The following is a 14,149-nucleotide window of genomic DNA, read 5'->3' on the forward strand; positions in this document are numbered from 1 at the left end:
AAAGTAAAACTAGATCAAGGAATTTAAGGCTAGTGCCTAAGATTTAGCTAACCCATCTTGTTTAGTCAGTGTAACAACTGAGGAGCAGATTCCCAACTGTGTGCATTCAGAATATGGGAACACTTGGAGTTTCCCTGTCCTGAGAGCAACTTGGGACAGTCCTATAATCATTTTTCATTTGGGCCCAACTGCGTTGCTCCTGTAGGGCCCCATTTAAAGGACTGTATGATCACTTTTCCTAGCAACAAGCTAAGTAACAGGGAGTGAGTGGTTTTGAAGTGATCTACGGTTGTTTTCAGCTTCTGGGCATCCTCATGGGCTAAAGTTTCTTGAGTACAACACTCAGTTATCTCTGTGGTTGTCTGGTGCATGTAAGGGCTTGCATATAGCAGCTAGCACTGTGTCCAGGACCCAACCTCTGATGTCCATGGCCATATTTCTAACTTGCTTGTGTTTATTAGAACTCCAGTAAGGAGAGCACCTTCTAACCTAAGAGTTGTCAAGAGGCATCAGCACTGAGATGGTTTTGCAGAAAGATGGCTAATAGTAACATATGACAGTGTCAGAACTACAAAGCTAGGGAAATGCCATTTTTCTTTTATAAAGCATTCCTGAAGCCATCACTTATGATATTTGCAATGATAGCTCAGGTTATGAAGGGAAAACTAGTGGTGTTGAGAGACTCACAGTACAGCTGCTTTGAGAGAGAAAGTTTCTTCAGGAAAACATCTCCTGGAGTTTAATAGGGAAGATTTATTGTAGTGTGTGAGGACTCAAAAAAATCGTAATCCAGAGAAAACATCATGTGTTTGGCCACATTGAGAAATTGAGGACTTCCTCCTTATGATTGCATCACTTATTTCACAGTTTAATTACTTGTATATAAAATACCACATTATAGTAAAAATCCATCATTGTGCACACACACAGAAAATCATAAATAAATCTCTTTTCTGTGTTTCAGGGGTCAAATCTGACAGATATCTGCACACAGCTCTTGCTTCAAGGAACTTTGTTAAAAATCTCAGCAGGAAATATCCAAGAGAGAATGTTCTTTCTATTCGATAATCTACTGGTCTATTGCAAGAGGAAATCCAGGTGAGTCTCAGTGTCTTTATTGTTCAGACCATTCAGAAGTTTTGTAATTAGAAGCTATAATGAATTACTGCTCACTGACTTTGTTCCTTGTAGCTCTACAGGGCTGAGTGACAGGTGTGACTTTCCTCAGTTCTTGACTATTACTATTACTTAGACTACATGTGAAAGAAGTCACTATATGGTAAAATAAATATTCCAGACAGTAATGGGGTCCTGACCCTGAGAAGTACATGATCCACAGACAGTGGTTAATACAGTGCAGAAAAACCAGAGTGAGTTCTTACAGCTGGAAGGCTTCCCAGACCAGATGAATCTCTAGAAGTGATGGAAAGGAGGCCTTGCCAGCTTTCATTGTGAGGTTATTCCAAGCAGAAGAAGGTAATGTGAAAAATGATATGAAAGGGAAAGTGAAAGACCACGAAAGATACAGGGCACAGAGGACTGAAGGTGAAATAAAGATTAACAAATTGCTGTTCAGTATTTGCAGCCCATGTGTTCTGTAACAATTTCTGCATCATCCCACCTTATAAAACTTAAGCATTATTAACAGCAACTGCTTAGTATTAAAACAGCATTGAGAGCATAGAGGATAATTTGCTACTGTAGTAATTGAACTGTATTTCAGTTCTTGAGTGTTTTACTTTTACAGCATCAGTCTCATTCTCATGTCCTGGTAATTTCTGAATTTACAGTGCATTTTCTTCAGTCCAAACTCTCCTACTGCACCCTTTCCTAAAAAATGCTCCTTCTTTTTCAAGTTACACTTCTTTACTGGTGATGCCCATGTACAATGCCCAACCCAGTCAGAACTTCTCAAAAAACAGACTGTTCTCTCCAAAGAAAAATTTCATATCTCAACATTTGGGTTTATTTCCCAGCTTTTTGTTCAATGACAATTTGCAGCCATTAAGCTGGGGAAAAGTATTTTCAGTAATGGTCATTCATTTTTGGGGAGTAATGCTGAAACTATGCACTGTACTTGTATAAGTACAAACCATTAGGTGAAAATCTAAGTTAGAAATTCTTAGAATGTAATAAAAATAATGAAATAGAAACACAGTTACAGAATTCAGTCTTGTGTGGCTTCTCTTATTTAACTGAAGCATTCTGACTGATGAAATGAAGTAAGAAAGATTAAAGATTTTTCCACTTCACCACATTTGTCAAAATCCAAACTTTCTTATATAACAGGGTTAAAAATGTGTCTTCTAATAGAAAACTACTTGTTATTAAAAAAATACTTTTGCTGTGTAATCTCTTACTACTTCAGATCTCTTAGAATCTGGCTTTCTATTCCTATTTTAGTCCAGATCAGTCTAGCCGTTCTCATGCTGTCCAGACATTTTCCCCAGGGTACTAAGATTTAGAAAACAAAATGTTCTGCTGCCTTTTAAGCAGCTCTGGTTTTGTGCAGGAGATATTACTGAGCTACTCTGTAGTTTGGCTTGATTTTGGAGCAGCTTGCTGTAACACTCTGGTTTTCCCAAAGGATCAATATTGTTTATCTTTGTCTAATAATGTAGCTCGAACTGATCACATGTTCAGAATCTGATTTCCATTAAGAAGTAGAATATTTTATTAAGTCTTATGGGAATTGCACAATATAAAAGATATATTTAGGCATTGCTTAGCAACTTTAATTTTGGATATTTCTCCTGCCTAGCTGCTATTTATAATTAGTTCAGGATGAAAGTAAATGTCTATCCAGTTCTCCTGGTGCAAACATTTGGCCAGCTGCTTGACAAATCACATGTTAGTGGGACACAGATTTTGAGGGGGAAAAAAAAGGCAAAGCAAAACCACCAAAACCTCCCTCTGTTTCTAGTTTGAAATTGAATTACTTGGTTCTCATCTCATCACTTTATATTTTGCTTATCTTTTGGAAATCACTGGAGTTTTTCTTGATTGAATAGTGCAACAAGAATTCAGGCCTCAATCTTTAAAAAGTAAACAGTGCAGCCAATTGAATTTAGGCATCATGTCTTCTCACAATAGCATAAATTAGGAGGAGCATTATTGAGACCAGGTTAAGATGTGCTCAGAATTAGCATTGTATCTGTGATTTTAGACCTAGGACAGCAGTCTTGTCCTGTGCAGAAGCTTAGGGAAGGCTGACAAACTGATGACATAGATTTCAGGGCTGAGTAATGTTTTGTGTTTTTAGCAGGATCATAGACTGTTGTTTAAATTGAATCCTGATGTCAGGAACAATATGTTTCATGTGGGGAAATGAGCTGAGTATTTAAAGCGTTTCACTAAGGCTGCCAGGATAGCTTTTCTTTTGACTCCAACAGCTGTCTGTAGGAAATTATCTAATAGCTCCAAGATCTCAGTCCCTGTCAGTCTGATTGGATGTAAATATATGGTAAGCACTGAAGGTAGATTTGTCACTAATGCTAGTTGTAAGAGGAAAACTTGGTGAATCTCACCTCAGTTTAGAATAGATATTTCAATGTGACAGAAATTTCCTCCCCAGCTGTTTTTTATTGCAATATTCTTTGAATTTTATGAGCTTCTGGCAAGTTGCCACAGCCGTCCCTTCACCATACAGAGTTTGGACATCTGCCATCTCGAATGATGATTGTTTGACCAGTTTTGGTTCATATAACAGGGTTGTTCTTAGATATTAAACTTCAGCAAGTGTCAGCTGGATGGTTTTAAACATATTCTAAAGATAAAACTCAGAACATAACTAGCAATGAAAACTGTCTTCCTGAAAATTTTTATAAGGCACTTCAGCAGAGACACTGTAAAGCTCATGGATAGGGATGTAAACTTTGGATGCTGAACCACCACAGCAGGACCTTCACAAATGCCACATACAGGGACATTTAACTCACATGTGACAGACCATGTGACACCAGCCTCTTCACATATTTAATTTCAAATTTGAAACCTGGTACACATACCACGGATTTATCAAAGCTTTAGGCAAACAAAGGAGCCAGTTGTAACACTGTCAGGTGATATTGCAGCTTTCAACCCAAAGATATATGCAGTTCAGTTGTACTGGAATTTCAATCAGTTGTTGGGGATGTAAATATTGAAGGCATCCCAGTCTTCATATAATATGCAAAATAAGCTTTTTATCTCTGTACTGGCACTGTGGTGTGCTTATCTCTGTGATCTCATGTAGTTACTTAGAATTATTTAAAATCAGAGAGACAGTCAAATACCACAGAACACTATACTGGAATCCTTTTTTATAGCCATTATCTCAGCTTGATTTATGCGCATTTATGTTTTGCTGTTTGCTTATGTGCTGCTAACAGACTCCATCATAATTGCAGAGTTACTGGGAAAAAACCATCTAAGCGGACAAAGTCAATCAATGGGTCCCTGTACATCTTCAGGGGCCGAATAAATACAGAAGTCATGGAGGTGGAGAATGTGGAAGATGGAACAGGTAGGAGACCAAATACTGTCTCTTAACAACACAAGTAGTCCAGATCTTGTGTTGGAAGCTCATACAAAAGTACACATCTGTCTCCATTAATGAAATCTTAAATAAACTGTGTAACTTCTAATGCCTTCATTATTAGACCAGCTTACATAAATGAAAGACTGGATGTGCTTTCAGGCACTAGTCCTTTATTCAAAATGACCTTATGAAGAATTTGTGTACCCCAAACTTTGTCTATTTTTATTTCTAATCCAAGTTAATTTAGTAAAAGATACTTTGTCTTCATTCTTTCGTCTCTTACATCTTAAGCCATTACAGCTATAATAACAGAACTTCTGGATCTTCTTCTCATTTAGAATATTACCAAATATTAGTCTTAGCATCAAATCAGTAGTATGGAATGTGGCCATGAATGAAATACAGGAATGCATTTCAGTGATGATTCCTGTGTTCTGACATGGGCAGGAAAGACTGCTTTGGTTTCTGATTTCATCCACAAGGGCCACACCAGCCCCTGCTTCTGTTGTATCAAGCCAGGAATTAATATCATGTCCTTTCAGACACTGAAATTTCTTCAAATGACAGGAACTCTTCAGTTCCTGTCCTGTTTGAACAAAAATCCTTACAGTGCAAGAAGTTAGCATGTCCCTAGAAGGTTCAGAACTAACAACCTGAACAAACATTATAGACTTTTTCAATGATGTCATTGTATTTAAAATATTTAAGTTCTTCATCTGAGGTGAAATCACAAAGTGCCACTCTTAGGAGTGAAACATTCAGTCAGTTGAACAGCCTAGCCATGGATATTTCTATTAGTATCTGTACTTCTGGACTGATAAGTAACAACCACTAACACTGATGCATGAGGAACGCCTCCAGAAATCAAGTTTTTCAAAGAAAATTTTAATTAAGTTGTCCCACACTGATTTTATTAAAGTAGCAGGCCTTCTGTTCACTGTCTATATTGTGTTTTGGGTTTTTACAGCAGATTACCACAGCAATGGTTACACTGTGACAAATGGCTGGAAGATACACAACACAGCCAAAAACAAATGGTTTGTCTGTATGGCCAAGACTGCAGAGGACAAGCAGAAATGGCTGGATGCTATAATCAAGGAAAGGGAGCAGAGAGAGAGTAAGTGGACAGCATACTTTTGAATGCAATGAATGTACTTCTGTAGAAAGGAGAAATGTATATGCATGAATAAATATCTGAAAGAAAAAGAAAATATTTCAATTTTTCCTCTACGAGCAGAATTAAATTCTGTCCTTTTAGAAAGATTATGTTTAAACTAAGAACAGTTTCAAATGTATGCAGATGCTTGTCATTGTGGAATAAAATAAAAAACAAGTTTATCTTGAAAAGGTGTTATACAACAGAAGCAAGCTCACAAAATTGTGAGTCAGAGTGGGTGATAAAAATTGAGTTCCTTTAACAGTCAGAGCTATCTTTCACAAGTGAACCTTGCTTCCCTGTTTTTTCAGTGAGAAAAATAATAGCTCATTGCCAGAGGAAACAAAACTTATTTTAAAACATTCTTTGCCTGACTTTTAGAAGTGGTTCTCCTCTTAGTATCCATAACCATAAGCTTAAAGTTACTTTTTAAAATGGAGAAGAAAAGCTTCAAGCTTCTCCATCCTGAACTAACTGATGACAGTGTTGTACTCAGATAAATAAATGACCCACTTTCTCCCTTATTTGGAAAATAAGTCAGCCAATTTTCCCCTTTGTCTGTTTGGCCTCAGCTTTGAGCAAACACATTATCTGGTGTTAAAAACCTGAAGGAGTTTCTGCTTTGTGTTCCAGGTTTGAAATTGGGAATGGAGAGGGATGCATACGTCATGATTGCAGAGAAAGGAGAGAAGTTGTACCAAATGATGATGAGCAAGAAAGTGAATCTTATCAAAGACAGGAGGAGAAAATTAAGTACTGTTCCCAAGTGCTTTCTTGGCAAGTAAGTGGCATATGAATTGAAAAAGCCCTTTCATACTAATTAGAAGAACAGACTCTGGATTTTCTGGATATGGCATTGTGAGGTCAAATCAGATGGGCTTTGCAGTGTAATTGAAAATGCCATAATTCCCATTTCAGTTGTGATTCATTAAAATGAACCTTTGTTTTCTATTTTGTGCCATACACTGGCTGTATAGTGACAGCTCATTCTGTTGTACAGTGACTCAAAACAGGTGTTTCAAATCAGCAAAAGGAAGAAGAAAACATACCTGAAACTCCCATAAGCACAGGGCTGTTGGTGGCCCAACCTGTGTCTTCTTTTGTGTGCAAGCAATTACTTACCAGCTGATGTTTAAGTCTAGCAGAGCTGTCTAAGTCTCAGGATTGAATTTTGAAGTTCCTATTTGTCACTGTAACAGACACAAAGGAAATTTTGTGCATCAGGAGACACGATAGATTTTTTTAGAAGTGCAGGGCTTTATATAAAGTGGAAAAAACCCTCTTTTAGACTAGATATTACGAAATAATTCTTAAGAATGACATATATGAGACAACATAAAAGAGACCCCACAGATAAACTGCATCAGAGATGATAAGTGGTAGGACTGCAGCTGTCTTAGGGAAATGTCCTGCCTGGCACAGAGGGAAACACATTAGCTGAACTGAGAAGACTTTTCCACCTCAGCTGTTTGTGATTGCAATGATCAGCTGTGGGAGGAAAGATGGTTTTGAGAGGTGGGTTATCCATTCATTTCCTTTCCCTCCCCCTGCTCTCTCTAGCTGCAGTTTGCAGTCAGCATTCCTTGTGTACAAGGTGTGGAAATGACACGTTGTCTTCCTGCCTGACAGAAGGCAATCTGGTAGCACAGGCTGGCAATTTTTCAGCTATAAAAAAAATGATGGTTTTTGGAGATGTCTGCTTTTTTCCTCTCCCACACAACTCAGATTTGCTGGATTCATATTGAAACAGTTGTGGTCAGATTTTGTAGGCACAATATAGCATTTCCAGCAACAAGAGGTACCAGACCAGGAACTTAGGTTCTTCCAGTGCTGATATATATGAGTCTGTTGTGGATTTCCTGATATTTTGCCTAGTCTCAAATCTTACCTGGAATTTTCTGGTACTCCTCTTTCTTTTAAAATGTCTGTTTTCTTACACGGTCCTCAATCTGTCCTGCTTATTGCCTTCAATTTAACTGACAGCCACCTGACACTGCAGTACTGAGGAATTGACCTAACTTTGCCAATGGGTAGTTGAGCCCAGATTGAGATACCTATAGGTATCCTGATCACTGCCAAAAGCATTATTTCTGCTAATGTTCAAGCTTTCCCCCTAGAAAATTACTGCTGATTCCTTTTCAATAGTCACTTGTTGGTACAGTCCTGGGCAACTCAGCTGAGTGCACCTCAATCAGTGTAATCCAGTCATGACTCTCAGACTTCATATTCCTGGGGCTTTCCCTGAGCAATGCATATTTGCTGTGACTTGTTCATTTTTTCAGATATTCCTGCCTAGGGCAGTTACTAAAACCCATGCTGAGATGTACTTGGTGGTTTTCTTCCACATGCAGCTGAGAGTAACACTAAGGCCACAAAGAAAACATTTTTTTCTCTTGGCCCTTGGATATCAGATAGCATCTAATAATTCTGTTTGCAGAAAAACACCTCATGAACCAATCCTAGTATCTTCAGAAATATCACATGCATTTATTTATAAGGCTGTTTATTGACATTAACTTCAGCAAATGATTGGCTTGGGTGCAAATCCATTTTCCTAACCACTCCTCAGGCATACTGGCATTTAGGCATGTGACCAGTGATGCAATGGGAAAATGTGTGTATGTACCAATCTATGTAAGTGATATGCTTGCCATGCTTCTTCTCAGCATTGCATTAAACTGATTGCAAAATCTTTAACTGTATTGGACTTGTAATAGAGAGAAGCTGTTACCCTCAGGAGGTTCCACACATACCTAATCAGATTGTACAAACTTGAACGGGTTGGATTTTCCTGTTTATTTCTTAAGTAGAAAGCCAGCTGTTCCAAGTCCCTTCATTTCAGAGATACAGTTGAGAGATGGTGTCCTGACTTGCACACCAGATGAGACCCAAGCATGGCAGGAAGTTACTCTCAGTTACACGGGAGAACTGCTTAGGATAAGATAAGGAAACAAATCAGGCTTTGCCATCCACTTTTTGAATTCATACTTTTTTAGTCCAGCAAGACCTCTTGATATGTTTCTGGATGATGCACTTTTCAGTGCTTATGCAGCCTTCAGAGCAAATGATTACTGATTTTGCTTATGAATCAAATACCACAGAAGTCTTAAAGTAGCTCTTAGGAAAATCATCTCATGGTTCTGAAGGTTCCAGGCTGTGAGAGCAGCATTATTTCTTCTTTTCCAGCTCACAATTTCAGGCTTTGAGACCACCTTGTATTTACAATTCAAATAAACTCCAAGAACACAGTTTCTAGTGAAAGAAGCAGGAAATCTAACAGCAGTGTTTCAATGAAGTTTTGGGCAACTGCTTAAGTGCTGCAAACTTCTATAGGCCATTGGAAAAATTCATAGCAAGTGGTCACCTACTCTGGGTACTTAACATGATAGCAGTCACTGGCCAACATGTTTATGAGAGGGTATTCTCAGTAATGAGTATGGAGGATTATTCATACTGCTCTCTATTCTGTTTCAGCTTTTAAGTAGTTCAGAATCAATAAGAATTTGAGAATGAACTTTCCTTAGGAAAGAGGGAGTCTGACTCACCACTGCAGTACTCTGGCTTTAGGAGTTTTACAAAACTCTGCTCGTTTCCATGGGATTCCCCTGGCATAGCTGAATAGATTCTGCTGCTCTTTCTATGACAGAGTTGCCCCTCAGGAAACCAAAGTTTTCAGTATTGAAGTTGTTGTTGTTATTATTCTAAAGGCAAAATGCAAATGCTGCCTACAGCTTAGATGAGTCAGCACTGATAAACATGAAGAGACTAAAAATACTTCATTTAGAGCCCACAAGTGGAGGCATGGATACTGCTTTTGATAAACAGCAACCCTCTGCACGCTGGCAAGCACCCAAGTGGTTTACTGAACTCATATTTCCCATATGTCACTCTACTTTCATATATTCCTTTTGTTCTTATCTATGAATTTAACACATTTCCAGTATAATTGCTAATTAACCTGACACACAGCTTAGCCCCCTAGGGCAGTGCTGTATTCCTCAGGCTTGCAATGTCTGTTTTTCTGTACTTTTACTAATGCAGTAACATCCTACATATCTATCCTTTTGTGGCTTTTGTTCTGCCCATATGTGCAGCTCTGCCCCTCACCAGAGAGGTTTTGTTTTGTGAAGCATGAGCAGACATACTTAGAACCTTTCGTCTATAAATTAGAAGCATCGTTTATGTATCTGTCAGGCACCAGTTCCAGTAAATAACCTTAAATTAACCTGTCAGTGGGTCTTGTTCTCTCTCTTACTGCACTGTGCTTAAATGCAGTAGATTGAGTCTTCAGTCCTAAGGCTTGCTGTGATTCCATTAAAGCAAATGCAATCACACCACTCTGTGTGTGTGTGTGTGTGTGTGTGTGTGTGTGTGTGTGTGCTTGGGGGGTCAGTGGGCAGAAATCAGACCAGTGAAAAAAGGTGAGCATAGGTAACTAAGACCATGAACACTGCTTGGAGGTATTAAGAGGGATAGCTTGGACAGAAGTAGCAGTTTACTATCCAGCATTGTAAGGTTGTCAGTTAATCTTGCTTTCCTTTCCCCCTTGGATGTCTGGACTGCTCAATACAGTAAGAATCTGCAGCATCTTTATAGATCCAGGCAGGTCTTGTTTCCTTTTGAGTGGATGCTAATTATGATGAGCTAAGAGTTGTGGTGGGAGAAGTCACAGATAGGAGAGCTGGATCTTCTGCAGAGCATTTCCTCCAGAAACGTAGGAAATTGAGCCACCTAGTAGTGGTATCATAACTTACAACAATTTCCATACTTGCTTCAAGGAGAGAGTCTCCTGTCATGGGTGGTGCCTTGCAGAGGCATCTATCTGCTTATGTTCAGAGTGAAAAAGCTAATTGTTTCTGTTCTGCTTCCCTTTGCAGTGAGTTTGTATCCTGGCTCACAGAGATTGGAGAGATAAGCAAACCAGAGGAAGGGGTCAACCTGGGACAGGCACTATTGGAAAATGGAATTATTCATCATGGTGAGTACTCCATGCCATAAAGATATGTCATATTTCAATGACGCCCTGCAAATGAGGGTGAAAACCGACTGCAACTGGTCCCATGATGCTTAAATACTTTCCTGTACAATGCTCATGAAATGCTTGATGACTTTTTCGATTATTGACTGGACAGGACTTGTTCTGTATTCTGAAGGTATTTATGGCTGTAGTTGCTTGATTTCTCCGTAGCATCTTTGTTGTCTTCATCACGTGCATATTCCTTGGTAGTTTGTTTGTTTGAAAATCTGTAGTCATCAACAAATACAGCTTTCTATATGAGACATCAGCAATACAGAAGGTAGTCAAACAGTGATCGATTGTGATGAGACATAAGTAAGAACAGAGTGAGTGACTCCAGATGATGGGTCAGTCTTTCTGATAAGACTCATCAGTTTAGCTGCACAATGCACATCAGAGAAGTAACGTATATAGGTCTTAAGTCACCAGTGGTCTGCATTTCCATATAGTCTCTTGGAAACCAGTTTAAATAAGGGAGACATTTAATTAGGCAAGTCTTGCTTTAATCTTTGTAACTCAGCTCCACAAACTTGTCTTGCAGGTGACAGTAGCACTGTTAGGAAATTATATCTGTTATCTTCTTTTAATTAACACATTCAGAGATCTAATACAAGCAGCACCTAATCCTTCGTGCACATATACTTCCACCATCAGGTACCAAGATACTCTTTCAGAGACATTCAGACTTCAAAGGGCTTTGAGCATGAGCTCAAAAGCACTGAATGATTTCGAGTATTTGGCCTTAATTGTCACTTTGGAGAACTTCAGTGCTCTGGCTCTAATGTGTAGGGATCTCCCTCTGGATGAGGAATGGTCTTTTGCAAATCACACTGTTACTTGCCTACATTCTGAATGTGTACACTTGCACTGTTGAAGGCTCTCCTGAGACTTGTAATTTCATGACTGTTCATCTTACCACAACTTTATGCTTTTACACTTTCAACAGTGTCCTGTTTTCTCTACACACAAATTTACAGCTCAAAGAAAGTGGTCCTGTAGTATCTACTGATCCCCTTCTCCAAATGCCCTGAGTAAGATTCACCTGGTTTGGTTTTTAAAGTTACCTTTAGTTCCTGATGTTAGTGCCTCCAATAACAGTCATAGCTAGACATTAAAAGATTTGCAATGCTGCATTTACTTTAGGAAATATCCCCTGAGATTTTTATAAATCATTAGATAGGAAAGTATCCCATTATGTAGCTCCTAATGTAGCATGAACTTAAAACTTAAGCACCACAATGAAGCCCTTACTCCTGTTCTACATTAGGCAGTATCTTTTATCTTCTGCTTTCTCTTGGCATAACATTACTGTCAGGTGAAAACTGCTGATCTCTCAGCCTGCCTGAGAAGTAGGGCCATAGCTAAGTGCTGAGCTCTATGTGTTTTATCACTCACTTTCCTCTGTATCTACTTTAATTCTGGCTATTTTATCTGAGACTGCTGATGTGGACATTCTGGTACCTGTCACAGAGAGCAGAAGTGATCAAAAGGTGATCTACTGTGTGCCAGACAAAAAGGCACTTTGTGCAGGCTCAGTTCTCAACTGGATTTAGAAATACAAAATCCAGAGGATGTAGACACTCAAAAGAAGTCAATAATTTACACAGCTTAGTGATTCCACTGTATGCTGAAAGTTATAGCTCAGATCCTGCAAATTTTCTTTTACTCTGTGAAATTAAGGGAAAATATCACACTGAGACATCTTCTGTGTCCTTGTCCTTTAAAGCCTATCAGTATAGAAGACTATAACTGCCCTTGTGGAATGGCTATTCTGGTTGAAAAAGCAGTCTTTCAAAAGCACTATTTAATTTTTAGAGGGAATTACTGTGGCAGACGAATACCTCTACCAGTTGTGGTTCTTCTGACCAGCATGCTCCTGCTTCTGGAGTCACAGAACTTTGGGCAACGGCAAAAATTATTTTAGTGTTGTGGTAACTGTTGTTGGAGTTTGCAAGCAAGTTGTTCAAAACTTACTGAAAAAGTCAAATGGTCCCAATTACCTTAACAAGGACTGTTTTCAAAGCCTTACATATATTGCATATGGTTTACAAGGAAGAAATTTCTGTTTTATTGGGGCTGCAGTATTTTGTAAAGCTGCTTTTGTTGGTGAAGCTATTCAAAGCTGCACATAAGCATACATACATATACATACATACAGTATATATACATACAGTAAGGGGAAAGTCAAAGAGCTGAGTCCTTTCTTCACTAAAATGATAGATACCAGCAAGTACTTTAGGTGTAAGCACAACAACTGGACTACAAAGAGCATGATAGGAGAGAAAAGACTTATTTTAATTATCACATTGCTGTTCTAGTTTCAGATAAGCACCAGTTTAAGAACGAGCAGGTGATGTACAGATTTCGCTATGATGATGGAACATACAAGCCAAGAAGTGAATTGGAAGACATCATGTCCAAGGTTTGAATTATCATTCCTAGTTGTAAGGTGTGATTTATATAGAAAGAGTTAGCTCTGCCACCGAATGTCATTGACCTCTTGCATAGGAGCTCCCTAATGCTGTTGATCTCTATTGTATTAAGCTGTCCATCCTAACACTGCAGGAGACATTCACTCCAGGGAGAGAAAGCAGAGCTTAGCAATAAATAACAATACAGTTGTGACTGCATCCAAGACTGCTGATCCTAATATAGTAACAAAAGGTCCTAAAAGTAAACAGTAGGCCATAATACAGCATGTCTGCTGAAAACCTGGGCATTATGGTTCAGGGAGATAGAAGAGATCAATATTTAACTGGAGGTTGAGATAATTGCATGTCAAATGATTTCTGTTGATCCCATATCTGCCCATATACCTTTTAATAAATTGGATTTCTTCTTATGGACATCAGTTCATGGGTCTAATGGAAAAAATGATGGAATGGAGGTGTTAACAGATAAAAGAACAGATTTTTCAGCTTCTGGAGGCAGGGAAAGAATGTTTAACAGAGGATAAGGGAACTGTTATGAAAAACAGCTAATCAATAGATAATTCAAGCTGAGTAAAGACATCAGTGTCCAGGTTTTGCTAGCTTTAGCTAGTCAGTGTTTCTTTGAAAAGGAACAACCTGATAATGCCAGGCATCTTTCCTTCTTCAGGGTGTGAGGCTCTACTGCCGACTACACTGCCTATACGCTCCAGTGGTAAAGTAAGTTCACCTTCATGATCCCCTTGTAGGTATTACTAAAAGGATGATGACATGTTACTATTGAAACCTCTCTTCTTTCTTATCATAAGTGGTAATTTTTTGCATTTTCTTGTCTTTTTTGCTACCTTTGAATCTCCACAATTTAGATCTGTTGTTGTACTTCTACTGGAGGTTGTTGGAACTGAGTTCTTGGAGAGTGGAAGGCTGCTGTTACAGTCTTCCTGACATCTGCTTCCTCTGTCAGTTCACGAGAGCTGTTAGCATGACACAAGTTTATTTGTGTGTTCTGGCATTTTCTGTGAGCTATA

General features: G+C 38.7%; 1 protein-coding gene across 5 annotated transcripts in view; it reads left to right on the top strand.

Moving 5' to 3' along the window:
- The window catches only part of PREX1 (phosphatidylinositol-3,4,5-trisphosphate dependent Rac exchange factor 1), a 137,774-nt gene that overhangs the window by 84,705 nt on the left and 38,920 nt on the right, over positions 1 to 14,149 (top strand). For 4 of the 5 annotated variants that reach the window (XM_030463158.1, XM_030463156.1, XM_030463157.1 and 1 more), the window contains exons 7-13: positions 965 to 1,098; positions 4,389 to 4,504; positions 5,487 to 5,636; positions 6,309 to 6,456; positions 10,553 to 10,653; positions 13,011 to 13,114; positions 13,792 to 13,841. In XM_030463158.1, coding sequence (XP_030319018.1) covers positions 965 to 1,098; positions 4,389 to 4,504; positions 5,487 to 5,636; positions 6,309 to 6,456; positions 10,553 to 10,653; positions 13,011 to 13,114; positions 13,792 to 13,841 — 803 coding nt within the window. The remainder of the gene's footprint in view (positions 1 to 964; positions 1,099 to 4,388; positions 4,505 to 5,486; positions 5,637 to 6,308; positions 6,457 to 10,552; positions 10,654 to 13,010; positions 13,115 to 13,791; positions 13,842 to 14,149) is intronic. The other variant, XM_030463160.1, reaches the window with a different exon arrangement.

The sequence above is a fragment of the Calypte anna genome, chromosome 20 (genome assembly GCF_003957555.1).
Source record: "Calypte anna isolate BGI_N300 chromosome 20, bCalAnn1_v1.p, whole genome shotgun sequence".
In the NCBI taxonomy this organism is placed as follows: Eukaryota; Metazoa; Chordata; class Aves; order Apodiformes; family Trochilidae; genus Calypte; species Calypte anna.